Genomic DNA, 23,497 nt, shown 5'->3' with positions numbered 1-23,497 from the left:
AAAGCCCTGGGCTAAAACTCACAGCCAGTCTGAAGGATCAACCCGGGTCTTGGCACGTCCAGTTCTTTGGGAAGACCCCAGCAGACGAAGCTGACCATCAGCCAGAAGGAAAGATTACCAGCACCAGCCTGACCCCTGGCCACGGACCCGGCTTCAGACGCAACAGGTGGCAAAGCAGAACAGAGTCTGCGGACCCTGCAGCTGTTCTTGGATGTTACCAGCTCAAGAGGATAAACACTATTTTAATATCGGTACAGCTAAGGACTTAGGGAGATGAGACGGCCACAGGGGAGGAAAGATCTGCCTCGGCCTGGTTGAGCCGTTTTTGGAGCAAGTGGGACAGGCCTAATTCAGCCAGTCCTCGGCATACAACAGTTCATTTAATGACAGTCTGAAGTTACCACGGCACTGAAAAAAGGGACTCATGACCCTTTTCACCCTTACGACCGTTGCAGTATCTCTATAGTGATGTAATGATAATTCAGACGCTCGGTAACTGGCTCACATTTATGACGGTCATGGTGTCCCCGGGGTCACATGATCCCCTTTTGCGATCTTGACAAGTGAAGTCCATTGGGCAGGGGTAGGCAACCTTGGCTCTTTTATGACTCGTGGACTTCAACTCCCAGAATTCCTGAGCCAGCCATGCTGAGGGGAAAGGGAGAGGTTTCCAAGCTGAGCCATGCTGGCTCAGGAATTCTGGGAGTTGAAGTCCACGAGTCATGAGGGGGCCATAGTTCCTCTATGCTGACTCAGGAATTCTGGGAGTTGAAGTCCAGGAGTCATAAAAGAGCCAAGGTTGCCTACCCCTGCCATGGGGGAAGCTGGGTTCACTTGTTACTAACTTAACAACTGCAGTAATTCACTTATCAACCGTGACAAGAAAGGTTGTAAAATGGGACAAAAAGTAATTGAACTACTGTCTCATTTAGCAACAGAAACTTTGGGCTCAATTGTCGTCATAGATCGAGGAGTATCTGTACCCAGTCCTTTGTGTCTGCCTTGCCTGTTTCAGCCGTCATCCTCGAAAGGAAAACCGACCTTCCGGACACCTGGCTGAAGTTCACCTCTTTCTCTGCCGCAGCTGAAGATCAGATGTTGTTTTCTTAAAAGCCAAGGCAGGCAGGGAGCACAGACTTTCTGGACCCAGTTTCAAAACGCTCCACTGAGAACATAGCCAGCTCTTGTTTGCTCAGACCGCCCTCATTTCCACTTCGGTTGTGCTCCCCACGGTTGGCCAAGCAAGTCCTGGGCTACAAACCTTCTTCCACCTTCCAGCCAAAAAAGCTCATGCAGTCCTTGGTTGTATAAACAGAGGCACAGAATCAAAATCACATGAACTATTAGTACTACTTTATAAAGCCTTAGTAGGGCCACACCTGGAATGCTGCATCCAGGTTTGGTCACCACATTACAAAAAAGAGGTTGAGAGTTTGGAAAAAGTGCAAAGAAGAGCAACTAAGATGATTTAAAGGCCTGGAGACTAAAACATATGAAGAACGGTTGCAGGAATTGGGTATGGCCAGTCTAGAGAAATGAAAGACTAGGGGGGGCATGATAGCAGTGCTCCAATATTTGAGGGGCTGCCACAAAGAAGGGGGGGGTCAACTTATTTTCCAAAGCACCAGAAGGCAAGACAAGACACAATGAATGGGAACTAATCAAGGAGAGAAGCAACCTGGAATTAAGGAGAAACTTCCTAACAGTGAGGACAATCAACCAGTGGAACAGCTTTGCCTTCAGAAGTTGTGGGTGCTTCATCACTGGAGCTTTTTAAGAAGGGACTGGACAGTCAATTGTCTGAAATGGTCTAGGGCAGGGATGGTGAACCTTTTAGAGACCAAGTGCCCAAACTGCAACCCAAAACCCACTTATGTATCGTCGGGTGCCAGGTGGGTGTCACCCATTGGGTGGGCGTGGCTGCTGTGGTAATGGCAAACTGGGTGGGAATTAAATAGTTCAATCAATCAATTCCAACTTTGCTAGATCTTTTTTTTTCCCACGAGAAACTGAAATTGATTGATTGAATCTTTTTTTTTTTTGCACACGGCGGCGGAGGCCTAAAGCGAAAAGGTTTTATAAAACCAGGCTGAAGGCCTAGGACTGGGACGACGGCGCGCGTGCCCACAGAGAGGGCTCTGGCACGCATGGCATAGGTTCGCCACCACAGGTCTAGGGTCTCCTACTTGAGCAGGGGGTTGTGGACTAGAAGACCTCCAAGTTCCCTTCCAGCTCTATTCTGCTTGACTGATCTCTTGCCACGAGGATCACAGTCTCTTCTGCTTGGATAAATAAGATAGATTCTCTCTTTTTTCTGCTAAAAGACGGAGAATAATTGCTGGCTGAAAGCGAGGAACATCGCAACGGGTACAGTCTTTCATCATTTGCCAAAAAAAGGCAGGCGGGAATTCATGTTATACATTATTATGCAACAATTTCCACAGGAGTTGGGTTTGCTGTTCAAGGGCTGGAGGTCTTTGCTGACTCAAGGTAAGGAGTATGCAACCGGAGTCTCTATCCATCCCCCCACACTTTCCAGACACCCGGATCTCTGGCCTCTTTGAGCTGTTTTCTGTCTCTGGAAACTTGGTGGGTGAGCATAGAAGGTCTCTCTGTTGGCACAGCTGTGACCAGATATTGGTCTGTTGTTCCACGGCTGGAGGCAAACCACAATGCTGAGAAAGGGAACAGTTGCAGCAGCGGGTTATTGCCCACCCACCCCAAAAGGAAAGAGCCCCACCAGCTCCTTCTCATCTCAAGGAACAGAGGACAAGATGCCAATAAATGACAGGAATATAAGGTTGACCTTAGAGTAGTATGAAAGAGCTGTTAAGGAGGACAAGATAGAATAAGCTGCGGATAGTCCTCGCCTTATGACCACAATTGAGCCTAGAATTTATGTTGCAAATTGAGACATTTGTTAAGTGAGTTTTGCCCCATTTTATGACTTTTCTCACCGCATTGGTTAAATGAATCACTGCAGTTCTTAAATTAGTAACATGGTTGTCAATGGGGAAAGCTGGATTCGGTTAATGCCTGTATGATTCACTTACAACTTCAGTGATTCACCTAACAAATGTGGCAAGGAAAATCATAAAATATTATAATATCATAAAATATTAAGATAAGATAGATAACTTTTGTCATTTTTTTGCTGTGAACACACTGGCGCACATTAAAAATGAAATTTTGTTGCCTGCTCTCAAAAGTATATATATACCCATACATATACACGTGCTGTATATATACATATATATATGTACACACATACATCTAATCGGTATATATAAGTTCCTGACTTTGCTGCCAACGCTCCAGCACACCCAAGAGGCAAGAAACACTTAACTTAGTTTATATCAGGCAGAGTTGCCAGGAGACAGCTGAGCTAGACCATAAATTTCTATGGTGCATTTAATGAAAGGTTTGTCCCAACATCATGTCACTGTCCTGGTGTTCAGCATTAATTAACTGCTGTTGAACTAAGAGCTCTGCTACCTTCTTCTTAGCAGTATTTCATTAGCTTATATAACAGCTGCTTCACGCTTCGCCTTAAGTAAAAATGCAATTTCTTTCTGGCTCCACACAAGATATAAAAAACCCAGCTGTTCTGTTTTGTAAGCCACAGGTTTTGGCATTCTGTTATCTGTAAACCTTGCTGCCCTGGCTTGTTAAAAACATAGCATGACTTTATGGGATGCATGAGCCAATGGGTTGCTGTCAATGGGTTCCTTTCTTTCTTTCTTTCTTTCTTTCTTTCTTTCTTTCTTTCTTTCTTTCTTTCTTTCTTTCTTTCTTTCTTTCTTTTTCCTTTTCTTTTTTCTTTTCTCTCTGTCTCTGTCTCTTTCTTTCTTTCCACCTATCTCCCTCAATGGGGACTATATATTAGCGCCAGCCAGAATTGTAAGAGATAGCAGCGATCTGGCAAATCCTGCACAGATATGATGTTAATGAGTTGTAAGTTGTTCAAAATGAGCAACAAATTATTCTTGTAGTTAATTTGTTTAAGCAAAAGTGACTGCAGGGGCAGTTTAGGAAAAAAAATCAAGGCTGAAACCCTACTCCTTTTTATATATACACATGTAAAAAGAGAGCATGCTTTAATCCCTTGATTGCAGCAACCATCTTGACTTTCTTTCCAAAATGCAGCCAGGGCTTCTCCTATGGCAGTGATGGCGAACCTTTTAGAGTCCGAGTGCCCAAACTGCAACCCAAAACCCACTTATGTATAGTCGGGTGCCTGGTGGGCGTGGCCCATTGGGTGGGCGTGGCCCATTGGGTGGGCATGGCTGCAGTGGTAACGGCAGACTGGGTGGGACTAAAAAGTTCAGTCAATCAATTCCAACTTTGCAAGATCTTTTTTTTCCCACGAAAAGTTGAAATTGATTGATTGAAGCTTTTTTTTTTTTTTTGCACACGGCGGCGGAGGCCTAAAGCGAAAAGGTTTTATAAAACCCAGCTGAAGGCCTAGGACTGGGGCGATGGCGCGCGTGCCCACAGAGAAGGCTCTGCGTGCCACTTGTGGCACGTGTGCCATAGGTTCGCCACCATGGTCCTATGAAATACAGGTAGTCCTCAACTTACGATTGTAATGAAGCCCGCCTTACTTAATAACTCCCACCCCTGCTCTCCCCAATGTGGTTGTTAAGCGACTGTGGGGGCCATTAGGAGAGCACAGGGCACCTCACAGTGGGGTGGCCCCAAGGCAGGGGCCCAGAACCCAGCAGGGCAGGATGGAGGGAGGGAGACTGGGGGGGGGGTGCTACAGCTTCCCTGTCATTGGTCATAAGGGCAAATCTGTCCAAATTTTGTTCACGTGACTCCAAGGGCCCTATCTTCACTACCCAGCTGCAGGCTAAGGGTGTCTCTTCTCTGACCAGTGCCTTGACAGCGTCTCTTTGCCTCGTCTCCCAAGGTCGTTCTCACATACTATTACAAGAATGCACATTGCACACTTTACTAGTTGTTGTTCTGCTTCCTGGAAATTCCAGGAAGATATCTAAAGCTCTACACAACTTGGTTACATGAGATACATAAAATAGCATCATCTTCCACAAGTGCCCAAGTTTTTAACATCCTGGAAGAGGTTTTGTCTTCTTTTCTTTGAGAGCGGGGGGGGGGGGGGGGGGGGGGGGGGGGGGGGGGGGGGGGGGGGGGGGGGGGGGGGGGGGGGGGGGGGGGGAGGGAGAGGGAAAGGAGGAGAGAGAGAGGAGAGAGGTGGAGAGAGGGAGAGAGAGGGAAAGAGACGGAGGGAGAGAGAGAGAGAGAAATGTTTGGTGAAGGCAAGGGAGAGGGCCTCCTGGGGGTTTTCTCCCAAACCTCTGGCAATCTACCTCTTTCCCTTTCTGTTATAATCAAATATATATGTTGGTGCCGAAAGGTTTGGGACTTCTAAACCATTTGCTGATCTGGGCTTTATTTAAAATGCCTGCATTTTGAATGGATTTGTTTTGCTCCTTCAGTTATTCTGCATTTCGTTCTGGTTGGCTGCCTTGGATGAAAAAAGCAAATAAAGATATTGAAATGAGATGGGCAGCTCTACGAAGATGGCAAATAAATCAACGTTAATGCAAAAATGTTGGGAGCAAGCTTCATGATCCCAGTTCTCCAAAAGAGGCTAATATTGTTCTTGGATGTGCCCCCACCTGGAACTGCTCACCCTGACCTTAAAGGGCGTATCTCAGTCCCCACCCACCCACCCAGTTTGCTTACGCCTTTTTCTTCCCGTCCAAACTCCAGCGGCATTTTTCTCATTCTTTAGCTGTAATTTCATGGGAAGGCAACTCTGGGTGGGCTTGAAAAAAAAAAAGAAAAAGTTGGACAACGTCTGGCAGCTGTTGGCATTTGAAGAATCGAAACACCCCTTGGTATTTGAAGTGGAGTCTGTGGTTGGAAAGCTCGTCTCAAGCAAAAGATTTTGTGCGATGATTTAAAACACACGGAGGTAAATGAAGACAGTTACAGAAATAACGGAATAACAGAGTTGGAAGGGACTTCGGAGGTCCTCTAGTCCAACCCCCTGCTCAAGCAGGAGACCCTAGCCCAGACCATTACAGACAAATGGCTGTCCAGTCTTTTCTTGAAAACCTCCATTGAGGGGGCACCCACAACTCCAAGAGGCAAACTCTTCCTGATTAATTGTTCTCGCTGTCAGGAAATTTCTCCTTCCTTCTAGTTGGGTCTCTCTTCAATGATCTTCCACTGTTACTTCTTGTCCTGCCCTCAGGTGCTTTGGAGAATGGGTTCACCCCCCCCTCTTCTCTGTGAGGGAGGTCTTAAATATTGGGCAATTAATTAATTAATCTCTTGCCAAAACTACAGCCTTAAGAAAAGGGTAGCAGAGTAAGCCTGTCACCTGCATTCTTTAGGTGTTCTGAGGGTCACAGACTGAAGCTCTTCAACACAGGAACTTTCAACATGCTTCCACATCCCTGGATCGTCTACAACAGGGCTTTTCAACCAGTGGTACGGGTACCACCTGTGGTACATTGGCACCTGGCAGGTGGTACGCGACCATCCTAGAAAAGTGGTAGCTGGGGAGGGGAATGAGCTGAACCGGTGGCAGCACCGCACAAGCCTGAGCGAGAGATGGCTGGAGCTGCAGGGCTGTCAGGGCTCAGTGGAAATGCCAGGATCAGCGCCAGGCTCCAGCTGGAGCTTGGCGCTGATCCTGGTGCTTCTGCTGAGCCCTGAAGAAGCACCAATCAGCTGGAAAGCGGCACTGATCCTGGTGCTTCTGCTGAGCCCAGAAGAAGCGTCGATCAGCTGGAGTGTTGCAGCATCTCCAGGGTCTTGTGATTTACATTCAGATGCTTGGCAACTGATTCATATTTATGATGGTCAGAGTATCCCAGGGTCATGTGAAGTGACCAAAAGCTGCTGCAACCACCCAGCAGACGGGGGGAATAAAAACCAAACACCCCCCACCCCACCCCCGCTGCCAATCCTCAACAGAAATGCTCACAACAATGAAAACCTCGGACAGGAGGAAGAGTGCCGCCGGCCGGGCATGCAGGTGTCTTGCTCGGCTGTGGCTTGGGGGGCACTTTTTTCAGTGCCATCGTAACTTTGAACAGTCACTAAGTGAACTGTTGTAAATCGAGGACTACCTGTACTTTATCACTTTTTTCCTTTTTGGGGGGGGTCATCAGGTTTTTGACGCCTTGCTAGGCAACTGGTGGTACTTGGATGTTGCCATATCCTACAAGTGGTACAATGGGTGAAAAGGTTGAAAAGTCCTGGTCTACAAGACAGGCTAGCTATTTTCCACAGGTACCGGTTGTCATCAATTTATGGCCAAAATTTGGGCCACACACACACTCACACACACATACAAAGGAAGTCCAGAATTCCTGAGCCAGCCACGCTGAGGGGAAAGGGAGAGGTTTCCAAGCTGAGCCATGCTGGCTCAGGAATTCTGGGAGTTGAAGTCCACGAGTCATAAAAGAGCCAAGGTTGCCCACCCCTGACCTAGGCAAACCCTGTTTTTCAAAGTAGAAGAAAATAAGATTATAAATAATTTTGTTGCAGATGAATTGAGCCTTGCTTGTCCCTCCAACCCCCTGTGAACTTTCATGGGCCCAGAATTTTTTCCCCTCTCTTATTCCATAAGTACAGGTAGTCCTCAACTTACAACAGTTCTTTTAGTGACCGTTCAAAGTTACAACAGCACTGAAAAAAGTGATTTATGACCATTTTCCACACCACTGTTCCAGCATCTCCATGATTATGTGATCAAAATTCAGATGCTTGGCAACTGACTCATATTTATGACGGTGTCCTGAGGACATGTGATCCCCTTTTGCGATCTTCTGACAAGCAAAGTCCATGGGGAAGCCAGATTCACTTAACAACCATGTTACTAACTTAACAACTGCAGGGATTCACTTATCAGCTGTTGCAAGAAAGATAGTAAAATGGGGCAAAACTCACTTAACAACTGCCTCACTTAGCGACAGAAATTTTGGGCTCAGTTGTGTTTGCAAGTCAAGGGTTACCTGTAATCTTAATGGAATAAAACTTAACAACCATGCTTTTCAGGAGATTAGGGATTCTGATTAAAGTTATTGCTGAAATTAAAACAAATTGTGGACATTTTGCCTGGGAAAAATGATGAACAGCTTCTGCAGATCTCTGCAAGAATGTTTCTCAAGACAGACCGGTTCTGCAGCGCAATTTTCCCAGAAAGAAATTGTGGTCGATCTGGGTGGTGAGATCCATGGGCCTTTGTTCAGCTAGGCTTTCAAAATGGCCATCCTCCCTTCCCACCGTATCATTAGGGTTTTCTCCGTGTGGGCCACAGAGCCAAAGATCTCACACAGAAACATCCCAAGGCTGCATTTTGGTTGACCTCTAGAAAGCCAGTATATACCGTATGAGCTGCATTCAAAGACTAAATCACAGTGCCTCATTTTGGCAACTTTTTCCATGCCCGGCCTAACTCCCAAGCTGTCAAATGTGAAGTCTCTAAAGATACTTCACTCAACTCAGAGCTTCCTAACTTTTTTTCCTTCTTTATCCAAAACTGCTTATTAGAATGTCCTTCTTTAAACGTCCCTGTTCTGATTGAGTAATGAGCTTGTGTGTCGTTACCCAAACAAAAAACACTTTTACCCAATTTGGGGCGATACAGCCAGGTTTGGGAAGCACAAGACTGATTTTTGAGACACCCTACCTAAAAGAATTAGATGTCAGCTCATTTTGATCCTGAAAAAAATGTGCTGCTCAAAACTCTGCATACAGTACTACAGTGTCCTACCTTAGTGGCATGTCTCGGCCTCACTTGATTTTGTTCATTTAGTTCAAACTTTTTTTTTAATTATTGAGAGGCTAGAATATTACTGCGCAGTGGACCATGCCTTGGCGCTTGCCCCGGTCCCACCCCCTTCTGCCAGAGACCTGGAAAAGTGTTTCTCAACTTTGGCAATTTTAAAATGGATGGACTTCAACTCCCAGAATTCCCAGATGGGAAGACAACAAAACTTGTAACCCTTTGGCCCGAAGAAAAGGAACATCTCCAGTTTTGGTCACCATGATATAAAAAAGATAGACTATATCCTTTGAGACTCTAGAAAGAGTGCAGAGAAAAGCAACAATTAGGGGACTGGAGGTTAAAGCATATAAAGCAGACATGTCAAACACAAGGCCCGGGGGCCGGATGCGGCCCGCGAAGTAGTTTCATGTGGCCCGCAAAGCCATCCTGGAAACAGTGAGGGAACGGCCCCCGCTGCCTTGGCCCTGGCCAATGTACAATTTTGTGGTGGCCATCTATGCTGAAACGCATTCAGTCTCCCTCTGACTTTGCCCTGGTACCCATCATGAGCAACCTGGCTAAGGAGAGCAAGCACAGCAGCAGCAGCAGCCTTGAGGAGGAGGTAAGTGCAGCTGGGCACCCCCTTGGGGAAGTGGGGCTGGGCTTGGTGCCACGGGTGCTGGAGGGCCAGGCTGGGCATTTGACCTCTGCTGCCCAGGGCTCCGGGCAGCCTGCACCACCATCCAGCCCCCCCTCCACATGGCCTGAGAGGAACAGTGAGGCTCCTCCATTGGACCATGCCTTGGCACTTGCCCTGGTCCCACCCCCTTCCGCCAGAGACCCTCAGATCTGTCCCACTCCTGCCCAGGCCCCCACAGGCACCATTGACGCGAACAATGTAGAGCTGGCCATGCCCACCCAGTAGGCCACACCCACTCCCTCCACGCCCACCCAGTAGGCCACACCCACCCTGGCCACACCCACCCAGCCCCCCAAGGGCAACTGCAATGCTGATGCGGCCCTCAATGAAATTGAGTTTGACACCCCTGATATAAAGAACTAATCTAATGATAAGAAGGACTAGGGGTGACATGATAGCAGTCTTCCAATATTTGAGAGCCTGTCACAAAGAGGAGGGGGTCAACCTCTTCTCCAAAGCACCAGAAGGCAGGACAAGAATTAACAGATGGAAACTTATCAACCTGGAACTAAGAAATTTCCTGACAATGAGAACTATTAATCAATGGAAGAGTTTGTCTCCAGAAGTTGTGGATGCCCCATCACTGGAGCTTTTTAAGAAGAGACTGGACAGCCATTTGTCTGGAATTGAACAGGGTCTCCTGCTTGAGAAGGGGTTGGACTAGAAGACCTCCAAGATCCCTCCCACATCTGTTATTCTGTATTCTATAACAGCTGTATAAATAGCTTCTGCTCTTTCTTTTGCTATTAAAAAAATTCCCTTATCCTGGTGGTTTTTTAAAGCAAAGGGACGTAAACTGAGAATGGAGACAGGAAGCAGAAGAGACAGTGCTTTTCGTGTCAAAGCAGGTGCCTACAAATATGGTATCTGGGGTTTAGCAGAGACGTTGCACAGCACAACTCCATGGCCTCTGATGTAATCCCAAAGGCTGTGTAACAGCCAAGTAAGGGTTTTCTGGCATGCAGAACATCTGGGCTTGTATCCTGGCATTCCTGCTCTGAGCCTCTTGTCTATGGAGATTCTCAGTCATCGAGATCATAGCCCAAAGAGGCTTTTTCATGAGGCAACTTTTTTTCTTTGAAGACATTTCGCTTCCCAAGAAGCTTCTTCAGCTCTGACTGGATGGTGGGGAATGGAAGGGTTTATACTCCTTGCAGACAGCTGGTCATTTGCATTCTTTTAAGAGAGTCCTTGAGGCCACCTGGAGGTTTACCTGTGTCCTCAGGGTCACCTGAGTGGTGCAAATGGGCGTGGAGCCTCCTTGGAACTGCTGAAAGGACTGTGTTGTAGACTGGAGATAGATGATGTTGTATCCCTCCTCCTCTGTTGAGGGAGGGCAGTTCAGTTTTGACACAGACGGCCTCTTTGACCCCTTTCAAACCAGCTGTCTTCTCTGTCCAAAGTGTGGACTTTGCTGTTTCGAAAGAGCGGCCTTTATCTTTTAAATGCTGAATCTTGTCCTGATGGGTTTGTTCTCTTATGTTGTGCCAGGCGTTTGTGAAGTGGTTGTTTTGTTTCCCCAATGTGCAGATCTGAGTCTTTTGCTTTCTCCAAATGTTTAGGGCAGCTTTATATGCAGCTTTAGATAGATATCGTATTATCAGGTGCTCTTTGACTTATGACTGTAATTGGCTTTATTAATTATGATTGTAAGTTGCAATGGTCGTATCACGAGTCATGATGTGACTAGACCTGATTTTATGTCTTTTATTGTGGTGGTGGTAGTTACAGGAATGCTATGATCATTAAGTAAATCCATTGTTTTACTATTGGACAGTTTTTTCCAGAAACTGCAAGTAAACGCCAATTTCCATAAACACTATTGTAAATCGTGATCACATGACTGCAAGATGCTGCAAACAGATATAAATGCAGGGCGGTTGCTGAGCCCTCATGATGCAGACCCCTGACCGTGGGGAGAGTCCTACCTTGTAACTTTGGAACGGGGTTGACTGTAGATTGGGGGGTGTCCATTGTAACTTTGAACGGTAAGAGTACCTGTATATAATGGTGAAAGGAGCATCTTGGATTATGGCTGGCTCAGGAATTCTGGGAGTTGAGCTCCACAGGTTAGTAAAGGGGCCACAGTCGCCCACCCCTGCTCTAGAGACTTTCAAAAACAATGCATAATCCTGCTTTTCCCAGCCTGTGCCTTCCCAGAGGGGTTGTACTACAACTCCCATCACCCCTCACCGGCCTTGAAGGATATCCGGTGTGAGAAAGTGAGCCGTAAACAAAGTCAAAAATAAATCCTGGTGTTTCAATCTGTAGCAGCAAGGAAGGCAGCTGCTCCCAGGGCAATAAGGATTTGGGGGTGGAAACTGGCTGAACTGGAGAGGCCCCAGACAGGACAGGATTCTCTGGATTCTTATCGCAGGAACCACCTAAGCGAACATGCAAATGTTGAAATAATCCAAGCCTCCAGGCCTTCCTACGTGAGCCTCAAGTGGTCCTGTTTTACTCCGGCGTTTCAGGGAGTCATCGGCTTCCAACCACAATTGAGCCCAAAATTTCTGTTGCTAAGTGAGACAGTTGCTTAGTGAGTGAAGAAGACTATTGAGACTGGGAATCTATGAAAGGGATAAGGATGAAGTGTAGACATTTCATTGCTATGATAGTCCAAAACCTATGTTGGTAAGCGAGACAGTTGTGAGTTTTGCCCTGTGTTGCCACAGTTGTTAAGTGAATCACTGCAGTCAGTAACACGGTTGTTAAGTGAATCCAGCTTCCCCATTAACTTTGCTTGCCAGAAGGTTGTAAGAGGGGATCCCGTGACCCCCAGGACACTGGAACCGTCATAAATTCGAGTCAGTTGCCAAGCCTTTGAATTTTATTCACGTGACTATGGCGATGCTGCAATGGTCGTAAATGTGAAAAACAGTCGTAAGTCACTTTTTTCAGTGCTGTTGTAACTCTGAAAGGTCACTAAACAAACTATTGCAAGTTAAGGACTAACCATGATTTTAGGACATTTGAATAAGTGAAAACCTTGGAAGGGTGGAAAAGCTGGACAACTGGATTAGCAGGCCAAAGACGTCTGAGATGATTCACCCAATCAGGAGGGGTAAAAAGGAACAGGATCCGGACCTCTAGTATCCCACGGTGGAAGCTTTCTGGTGCCATCTGATGGCCTGAGAGAGGAACACCCTACTTGCCCAGCCTGTTGTTCGTGTATCCAAGAGGCACCAGGAACCATGACGGAATGTGTAAGACTCTGAATTCACACTCTGAGGTATCTATCCTACCTTCCCAAAAATGTGGTGTGCCCATTTTTGACTTCCAAGGAATAAGCATCAGTCCACTTGCTACCCAATGATGTTCTCACCCATTTAACCATCACACTTCATTGATGGGAGCCAATCCACCTTCAGCCTCTCTCTACCTCCCCTTTAGGGTTATCCAACAAGGGAAACACTAGAGGTAGTTCTCAGCTTACAACAGTTCATTTAGTGACCATTCAGAAGTTACAACGGCACTGGAAAAAGTGACTTAGGACCGTTTTTCAGACTTACGACCGTTGCAGCATCCCCATGGTCACATGATCAAAACTGACAACTGCTTGACAACTGACTTATATTTATGACGGTTACAGCATCCTCGGGTCACGTGATCCCCTTTTGCGACCTTCTGACAAGCAATGGGGGGGGAAGCCAGATTCACTTAACAACCATGTTACTAATTTAACAACTGCAGTGATTCACTTAACAACTGTGGCAAGAAAGGTCCCAAAATTCATTTAACAACTGCCTCACTTAACAATTTTGCACTCAAGTGTTGCCATAAGTCGAGGACGAACTGTACAAACAAAAACATACCCACCAATTGACTTCAAACATACAAGAGTCCTACAATATCCACTTCCCACATCATGAATGTAGATACTGTATCTGACATTTTAATCTCCATTTTCCTCTCAGGAGCTCAGGGCAGAACAGATGACTTTCTGAGTCATCACTTTCTGATCCCCAGCCTCACGAAGGAGGCGCTCTAATGAGCTTCACAGCTAAGTGACTAAGTTTGTTTGCTAGGCCTCCCTAGTCTTTGTTGTCACTCGTTTCAATCCGCAGGTCAGCAACCTTTCTAAATGCCAACACACCACTTTTCTGGGATGGTGTGATGCCAAAACAAAGATTTAGAAAGGACTGGGATGACAGCCACCTTGCGCATTCTTCTTTGGAATCTCGTCTGTCCTCCTGCAAGCAAACAGAAATCTTGCCAGGATCACGTGAGGCACCTGCAATTCTAAACAACAGTCCATTTGCTCCTGGTGGCAGTTGGTGGTGGCTTGCTGAAACCCTGTTACAAAACTGTATGAATCTTAGAGCGAAGTGATGCCGATGCATATTAATTTGCCTCTGGAGCCTGAGAGATTCCACGTTGCACCCCTGACCTTTCCTTAAGAATTCTTTTCATTAAAAACATAAACGGGAAACTGACTTGCTATGAACCAAGTCACTGGCACCCAGAGCTCTTATTTATTTATAGCAAAGTTTTTAATTTCTCCCCAAATCCCACTATGATGGCCGCCCTAAAGCATCTCGGGTGGCTGGCTCACCTTCTGATAAATAGGTTTTGTAAGTAAACAGTGGCAGCCATTTTGTGACTGCACCCACGTTCCCCAATGTCAGCTTGGAAAAAAAGCAATCACATGCATATTATTGTGACATTAAAGCCCTGAGTAATGGCTTAGTAGGTTGCGTGAACTCAGCCAATTGTAATTTATTCAGCACAGATGCCCTGTGCTTACATTTCTGTGTGTTTGCATCTGTGTGTATTTGTGAGCCAGGAGGGGGCTAAGCACGGAGCCTTAGCAGTCCAGATTGGCTTAGCAATTCTCACCCAATTGAGAGCTTAAAAACTCATATTTTTTTCTCTCCCTCTTCTTACAAAGTGAAAAACCTCTGGCTAGCTGAAAAAGACATCCATTAAAAATACGTGAGAGCTAGAATAAATCAATGCACATGAATAGACAAACCCAATTAAAATGACATTTTCATTCAGTGAAGCAAGTGCAAAAAAACCCAGCTGAGATCATTTTGGTAAAACTCCCGTCTCCTAATCATCCCATCTCCCCCGGCCATCCTCACTTTACCACGTTCCAACTGTACAAACTCCGGCCCAGGGGTTGGCTGGCCTTAGCCCCCTCCCACTGCCCTACTCCTTCCACCATCAACTCTTGGGGAGGGGTCCTTTTCTGCACCCCCAACCAGTAGAAAAATCTAGAAAGACCAAACTGAGCTCTACATGCTTTTATCACCCTCTCTCTGAATACCCAGTTTTTCTTGGAGACAGGCTTTCTGCTCTTAAAAGCACACCCAGAGCAATATGAGTATGTGTATTTCTGGGCGAGCGTACGCCTGTGTCTCTGTGTGTCAGTCAAGAGTCAAGCAAACAGCACAAAAGCTCAGGCAAGCTCTTTCCACTTTCAAAATCACACACAGAACTTTCTGGGTCCACACAGAACTTTTTTTTAAGGCGTTCAGTGGAAAGTGGGAAACAGATTTAATACATCTAATTGAGGAACAATTTTATCTGTTTTTTGGGGGGGGAAGATTGATTGGCTTTGGAGACTGGGCTCACTGTACTCAAATCAATCAGCAATTGATAAGAGATGCTATAAAGAAATAAACCTGGATTAGGGTTACTATTTGGGATGATTGGGGATGGAAGCCATGGTTACTTTTCTACAAGCTGATTACAATAACAGTTTGTTAACAGAGGCTTTTGGAATTTCAGTCTTGCCTTTCTCTTATTACTGTTCACAATTTTTATTGCTTTTGTATTTTTACATAATATGTTCATATTATTGGTTTTTCTGTTAACCACTTGGTTATTAACATAGCTTCTAGAAGACAGGCTAGCCATTTGTAAGTAGATTTAGTAGCTTAACAATTTAAAATTCTTCTGGCCTGCTTCACAAGGGGTGGGAAATCAACATTGCTGTGTTATACTAATCAGCATTCGACTAGAGAGGATGTTATGTGTAAGCTTCTTTTCTTTTTTTAAGACACTTTTTTTTGGTCAATGTCTTTTTTGTTGTGTATGTTTTTTCTTTTAAAAATAGTTGGATGGTTTGTATTTTAATCTTCTTTGAACAAACTAAAATTTTTATAAAAACAAAAACAAAATCAGGCAGACAACTGGAGGACCTGAAGTGTTAGCAAAAGCTCTTACGGCTCTTTTGCTCTTTCTGCTTCGTTGGCTTTGAACTGCTGTTGCTTCGGGCAGAGCACTTTAGGAAAAAGTGTGGGTGCACATAAGAACACCACAAAGGCATATCCAGCATTTTGTTCCTGGTTGGGGGGGGGGCTGAGAGACCAGAGGCATGTCTGGAAGCAGAAGCAGGAGACTGACTAAAGCCCTTTCCAGCCGTCACTTCCCTGCAACTGGCATTCAAGTTAAACTGAATAGAACAGAATAGAATGCAATAACAGAGTTGGAAGGGACCTCAGAGGTCTTCTAGTCCAACCCCTTGCCCAGGCAGGAGATGTTATACCATCCCAGACAAACTGTCTATTTTTGAAACCTTCCAATGATGGAGCACCCCCAACTCATGGAGTAAAATCTCTGCCACCCCACTTTTGAAATCCAGAACCAATTCTGGCTTCTCATCCTGTTTCATCTCAAGTGAAAAGGTCAGGGCAGCGTGGTCAAAAAAGTCAAGATGGTGGCTATCATGGGTCAATCGAAGCACAGCCTGATTTTTATTATCATCTATCGTTTTATTTCTGATTCTGCACAAACACACCTCACTACGTTGCAATTTATTCATTGCTTGCTTATACTCCTAATAAAATATAACTAATGGCAAGCAACTGCATACCCTTAAACATTTCTTTTCCATTGGCAAATGCCATTGGAAGAGATCAACACCCCAATCAAGGAAATTATCAGTTCCCACAAACAACCGAGCAGAAAACAATATCCTAATCAAAGAACTGCTAAGGAGAAAACCGCATCCCACCAACACTGACAGGGCAAGTTAGTGTATACAAATAGACAGCAAACCTCACACCCACTGGCAGTGATGAGATTACCTAGCAGGTTAATGAAATGTCTGAAAGCAAACAATCAATCTCGGAGAGAGTCCCAAGGACTCCACAGATCTTCATATGCTAAGGATGCACTTTGCTGTAGCCTAAGAGGACTTTCTCGATAAAAGGGTCCTAAACCATGGCATTTGTTCCCTGATGGGTTACAATCTAGCCCTGAAAGCCATCGCTTACATGGACCTTCACTGCAACTGCCTCTTCATTCCAGCTGTTCTGTACATTCCCTTGTATCATGGAGACTTTGCATAATTTAAACCGTAGGATCTCTTTGAACTGTTTTAGGGCAGACAGTTTTTCAGAGTGAATTGCTTGAATTAGTTTGCATCCTCAATTCTGCCCTCACAACTACCTCCAGAGGTTGTGGCTGCTCTAACTCTGGAAGTTTTCAAGAAGAGATTGGACAACTATTTGTCTGAAATGACATAGGGTTTCCTGTCTGAGCAGGGGGTCGGACTGGAAGACCTCTAAGGTCCTTCTGTTATTCTGTTATTCAGTTCATTGATAGCTTCAATGAACAGCCAGAGCTTTCAGATGCTACATTATTGCACAACTAATACATCACAATAAAACCAATACAAAACCAGAAACATCACTAGAAGCCAAAATAACAAGACTACATCTGATTTACTTTGCCAATGTCATGCGTGCAAATTCATTGGAGAAGGCAATGACGCTAGGAATGGTTACTGGATCAAGAAGTAGGGGCAGGCAAAGAGGTGGCTGGCTCCATACCATCAAAGGTGATACAAAGATGAACATCCAACAACCGGAAAAAGTTGTGCTTGACACAGTAGCATGGAGAGCACGTGGCTATAAACTCACCAAGAGTCGGACATGACTGAATGGTTAAAACAAACAAACAACATCACAATACACACAGCCAGCTGACAATTCTGGTCTCAACATATCTCAAAAGCCACAGTGGCAATTGCAGCTGAGTGTACAAGAAGTTATTCCAAAACATCTTCGCAAAAAATCCAGTGTGAGAATATAACAGCTCCTACCAAATCTGTATCCCCATCAATGAAAAAAAGGGAATTCTTAAATATCTATCTATCTATCTATCTATCTATCTATCTATCTATCTATCTATCTATCTATCTATCTATCTATCTATCTATCTATCTATCTATCTATCTCCCGGTGGTTGGTGATTTTTTTTTTTAATGAAAAGGTGATTTAGCAGATCAGTTTAAATGGGATTTAACAGAAATTATAACCCCTTAAACATAATCTCACCTATGGAAACGACCAAAGATGAGATAATGCAAAGGAATTTAGGGCTGACCTTGGAGAAAGAAAAAATTGGAGAAGGTTTTACACAGTCAGAGACGGAAGGAAGCATGAAAAAGAAACTCAAAATAACAATCTTTGATTTTATTGGCATAAGATGAGGCAGAGAGAAATTTAGAAGGCTTTCAAGATTGTGTTATTCTACTCTGCAACAATAGACAGCTTTCCTGGAATCACATCTGTATCTTACCTGCCTAATTTGAAGGGCTGATATTTGGAAATATTTTTATTTTTGGGAGGGGGGAAATAAGAGAAAGTAAGAAAAGATGAACTTACTGTAATGGAGAAATGCAGGATCTATCACACTCTCAAAGAAGTTTTAGCCTCCCTGAGAAGTACATTTCTTGGTCTGGTCTACCCAGTGGAGCTGCTAGATACAGAGACTTGTGCCAGAGACTTCTGCAGATGATGATGGGGTCAAGAAGATCATGATGACAACTGATAATCAAAGCTCTGCCCCTTTTTCCTATGTATGTATTCTTGATAAAATTGCTTCAGTTTCTCTCTTTTGTTGCAAGTAGCTGGTTGGCTTTGTTTAAAATGTAGCCAAGGAACCAAAAGATAATTAGGGACAAACTTTGTTGGGCTCAGGACTACGCAGGGCTGACTTCACCCTTACTTCCCATAATCCTTATCCCCATCAAAAGTGAAGGAAAAGCAAGATTATTAGGCCCATCCTAACAGTGGCGACCAATTTCTACAGCTGTTTCCAAGTGGGGTCCTCCAGCTGTGCAGGACCACAGCATTCAATGCACAACCAATGCAGGCAAATGCAGAGAGGCTTAATGTGTTGGAGGATGGCCACACTAAGCTTGGCACAGCAGGCTGAAATCCATGCTCCAAAACAAGGCCAGCACAGAGCTGATTTGGGGAGAGGGATCTGGATGATAAAAGGGGTGAAAAGGCTGCCTGAAATATCTGAAAGGTTTATGAAGGCCATTTCGCTCCGTAACGCCCCCCAATATAAAATACAGCCTATATTTTTGACCCAAACCATGCAGTGGGGAGGGGAAATTCTTGGGGGAGAGGCATCAAAGTAATGCTTGTGGATTTTATTACTAACCAGTTTAATAGAAGTACCATCCTAGCAGCAAATGAAAAAAAGAAAAAAGTATTTCCAGGCATATAAAGATAGTCCTCAATTTACAGCCATTTGTTTAATAGCCATTTTAAATTTATGAGAGCACTGAAAAGAGGTTATTTAGGACTGGTCCTTGCACTTATGACCATTGCAGTGTTCCAGCAATCATGTAGCCAAATTTGGGCACTTGGCTATAGGATATATTTCTGACAGCTGCAACATCCTGAGGTCACATGATCACCACTTGAAACCTTCCCAGCTGGCTTCAAACAAGCAAAGTCAAGGGGGGAGCCCAGATTCACTTAACAACCGGCTTAAGGACCACCAAAAAAAAGGTTGCAGAATAGGCCACACCTTGTTTAATGAGTGCAATGCTTAGCAAGGGTCCCAACTGTAACAGAATAACAGACTTGGAAGGGACTGTGGAGGTCTTCTAGTCCAACCGCCTGCTCAAGCAGAAGACCCTATACCAGTGATGGCGAACCTTTTAGAGACCGAGTGCCCAAACTGTAACCCAAAACCCACTTATGCATCGTCAGGTGCCGGGTGGGCGTGGCCCATTGGGTGGGCGTGGCTGCTGTGGTAACGGCAGACTGGGTGGGACTAAAAAGTTCAATCAATCAATTCCAACTTTGCAAGATCTTTTTTTTCCCGTGAAAAGTTGAAATTGACTGATTGAACCTTTTTTTTTTTTTTTTTGCACACGGCGGCGGAGGCCTAAAGCGAAAAGGTTTTATAAAACCCAGCTGAAGGCCTAGGACTGGGGCGACGGCACGCGTGCCCACCTGTGCCATAGGTTCGCCACCACTGGGATAGTCCATTCTGGACAAATGGCTGTCCAGTCTCTTCTTGAAAACCTCCAGTGATGAAACACTCACAACTTCTGGAGGCAAGCCGTTCCACTGATTAACTGTTTTAACTGCCAGGAAATTTCTCCTTAGTTCTAGCTCAGAGGTCCCCATGGAGTTCCATGGAGATAGGTTTTTCCATGGACCAGAGAGTGCATGGTTTTGTGTGCTGCCTACATCCCGTGGATGGGGATTTGCTTGTTTGTATGGACCAGTTGCTGGCATGTCGCGGCCCGGTACAGGTCCACAGACCGGGGGTTGGGGACCCCTGTTCTAGCTTACTTCTCTCCTTGATTAGTTTCCATCCGTTGCTTCTTGTCCTGCCTTTCGGGTGCTTTGGAAAATAATTTGCCCCACTCTTCTTTGTGACAGCTTCTCAAATATTGGAACACTGCTATCATGTCTCCCCTGTTTCTCCTTTTCACCGCAACTGCAACTTCCAATTCCTGCAACTGTTCTTCCTATGTTTTAGCTTCCAGCCCTATCTCTAACATAGCACACACACCCCCCCCCCAACCTTTTGGGCACCAGGGACCAGTTCCGTGGATATTTTTCCCGTGGACCAGAGGGGGCCTGGTTTCGCGTGCTGCCTGTATCCCACGGATGCAGCTTCACCTATTTGAGTGGCCCGGTTCCTGGCATGCTGTGGCCCAGTGCAGGTCCACAGGCCGGGGGGGGGGGTTGGGGACCTCCGCACCAAGGCCAAAGATAGGTGTGTTGGAGCAAACTTGTTGATATGAACTCAAGAGTTCCACTGCTCCCTTTACAGGCAGCCTCCTCCCCAGCCCCCAAGATGGCAAACAAATGCAAAGCATGTATTGTTGGGGAAACAAGAACAAGACAGTCCGGACACAGAATCTGAGTTTTGGTTGGGCTAAGCTCCGCAAGGGCATGAAAGGGCAGGTGAAAGAGCATCACCTGCCTTCTCTTGTACTTGACCTGAGAGGTCATCCATCCTCCCTTTTAAAGGAAAGGTGGGGGGGAGATGGGGAAGGGCCAAGCCCCACTGCTTCCACTCTCCTGCTCTCAGTCTGCAGGATTTAGAAAAGATCAGAGATCCTGCCAGACGCAGGAGCCACAAGCGGTCACTCACTGGCCCCCACTGGCTTTGCTCGGCAGAAGCCGACTGGGAAAATCACAAATGGCGATCACATGACCCAGGACACTGCAACCGTGTGACTGCATAGACCCTGTGACAGTCATAACTGCGAGGACTGATCATAAGTCACTTTGTTCAGCATCACTGTAACTCTGAACATGAATGGCTGTAAGTTGAGAACTACCTGTGGCTGTTTTTCTTTCCCTTTGAAGCTGTTATAAGTTACTAAATCAAAGATCAGCATATCGGAAAGGAAGCAATAACTTCCAAGTGGAAGAAGATATTTTGAGGCATTGTTTGAAAATTTTAAACCCAGCACAGGGGATTCCCTTGACTCCAAACATTTATAGAAACTAACTCAATCTTTGCGGGGGAATTCCCCTGTCAAGAGGGGAAAAAAATAGAGTAAAATGAAATGTGTTTCGTATATAAACAATAATGCTGCCTGACTAATTTATGGCCTATGCAAGAAGCAACTGGTGGCCCTAAGACTATTTTGAGTGATTTTACAGGAAGAGATCTTTCCATAACATGGAGCAATTCACTCCAAGCCCAGGTAATCTGGTCCCATTTTGATCAGTTTTGAAATGTTGGCACAGTTCCAAATCTTTTGTTTGCACATGGGCAATTTCCCTTTAAAGGAGGAGAAGAACCTAAAACACTTTGGCTTCTCCAGCTTCCAGGTTTGACTCCAATCAGCTAGGCTACAATTCCCATTAGCTCCAAATAGTTCAAAAACTCCAAGTCTGAGGCAATCCATTTTAACGCACTACAAGGCAAAACACAACCTTGAAAATAAAACACAACTATTTACTGCAATATCCTCTGAACTCCATTTTTAAAAAAATATCTCGGAACAATCACATTAATAATTTTGTTATATTTACTATAAATGTATATCACCCATTTTATATCAGTGCTATGCTTTTGGCGGATGTGTTTAGTATAACAATAGTAGCTACAAACTTTATTTTTTTCCCCCCTGTAGCTTGAATTGTACGCTGATTCCGGTCATTCTATAACACCGTACAGCACGTCTCTCCGAGTATTTTCTTTCAAGTCAAGGTTGCATATGATTTCATAACCCCATTAATTCTGAGACAACATCCAGGCCCAGATGCAGTTTTCTCTCACCTGTGATCAGGTTAGCCTGAACTGGCTTGGCTCAAGCAAGCTAATTATTTTGATGTTTTCACAAGAAGGTGTGTACAAAGGCAACTTACTCTGATCCTGATACTCTTTCTGACACATCAACTGAGCAACAGATTCCGATTCATTTCCACGGTTGGCTTCTAATTCATAATTCACTAATAAAGGAGAATCTTTGTAGCTCAGGGTTGAAACGAGGAGTCCTTGACACGCTCTCAACTTGGTTCTTTTCTTCCAGACATTTCATTACCCAAACTAGGTAACATCATCAGTGTTAATCAACTGGCACTCATGATGTTACCTAGTTTGGATAATGAAACATCTGCAAGAAAACCACCACGCTCAAGGACTCCTCATAATTCCCTGCGTGGGCTAGAGGCTGAACCAGTTTCTACAATCTAGAGAACAATTAAAAGAGGTTTTCTGTTATCTATTTTTAAGCCAGGTTCTCCCTCCACATTGCAGCGGCCTTCGGCTAACAAGTCAGAGCGAAAAGGAAGCAGACAGTTCTAAGCAGAAATTATATTTCCAAGAGGGCCCATTTCAAAATCACCGACCAAAACCATTCAGCATAGTTTGGGGCCCTGTGAAAAGCCAAGAGGGAATCCTGGAGACCGCCAGACCCAACCGGACATCTTCTCTAGACGGCCATAACCACCTACGTCCACCACCCCAAGTTAACGCTACCTCACAGGATGATGGGAATTGTGGTCCAAGAAATTTAGCAGGGACCAGATTGGAGAGGGAGAGTCAGGGTAGGACTTATTCTTTCTTGACGTTCCCTTCACACGGGATCTTCCCCACCCTTTGACTGAGCCCACTGTAGCCCAAGCAATGTGGGGTGACCCGCATGTACCCTGACTTCCTGAAGTCCCCCATTGATGGGGGGGGGGGAAAGGATGAACCTCTGGAGTCCTAGAGCAACCGCCTTGGGTCGATTTAGGCAGCAGCCCAGCCCAGCCCGGCCGGAGCAAGGCGGCTTTTCCTCCAGGCTGCCTCGCAGACTTGTCCCGCCGTCCCCCTCGGCTCGCCTGGCCCGACGTTGGGGCGCCTGGCCCGGGAGAGACTCGGGAGGTCCTTTCAGGGCCAGGAGACGGTCGGGTTCAGCCCGACCGCGGGGCGCCCTTCCGCCCGGACGGGACGGAGCACGATCCGCGGGGCGGGCACCAACCGGGCAGGAAATCAGCGACGCCGCGCCCGGCCGCTGCCCGTCGGAAGGAGCCGGGAAGGGGCTGCGCGACCGGAGTACCCAACCCGGCTCTCCTCCGCGCGGGGGGGGGGAGGAGAGCGCAGGGCGCGCCTGCTGTCCCGGGACTGCGAAGGGGCGGGAGGGTCCAGCCCGACGGGGCGGCGGCGGCGGCGAGAGCCTCACCTGTGCGGAACTCCAGCGTGGGATCCTTCTCGGTGCCGCCGACCTCGTCCTGCAGCAGGACGTAGAGCATCCCGAAGGAGTTGTGGATGCCGAAGATGGAGCCGTGGCACCAGGTGGCGGCCAGCACCACCACCCAGCCGAAGCCACCGTCGGG

The 23,497-nt window shown here is 45.9% G+C and overlaps 1 protein-coding gene across 1 annotated transcript in view; it reads right to left on the bottom strand.

Annotated features, from left to right (window-relative positions):
• The window catches only part of SLC16A2 (solute carrier family 16 member 2), a gene marked incomplete at its 5' end in the record, with an annotated part of 80,630 nt that extends 57,139 nt beyond the window's left edge, over positions 1 to 23,491 (bottom strand). Inside the window, one exon of the mRNA XM_015810770.1 lies at positions 23,344 to 23,491. Within this exon, the coding sequence (XP_015666256.1) occupies positions 23,344 to 23,491 (148 nt within the window). The remainder of the gene's footprint in view (positions 1 to 23,343) is intronic.
• Between the last annotated feature and the right edge of the window lie 6 nt (positions 23,492 to 23,497).

This window comes from Protobothrops mucrosquamatus, unplaced genomic scaffold (assembly GCF_001527695.2).
Source record: "Protobothrops mucrosquamatus isolate PMUCROS unplaced genomic scaffold, P.Mucros_1.0 scaffold19, whole genome shotgun sequence".
Taxonomy (NCBI): domain Eukaryota; kingdom Metazoa; phylum Chordata; class Lepidosauria; order Squamata; family Viperidae; genus Protobothrops; species Protobothrops mucrosquamatus.
The sequence above is the reverse complement of the archived record's forward strand: the minus strand, read 5'-3'. Positions and strand labels throughout refer to the sequence as shown.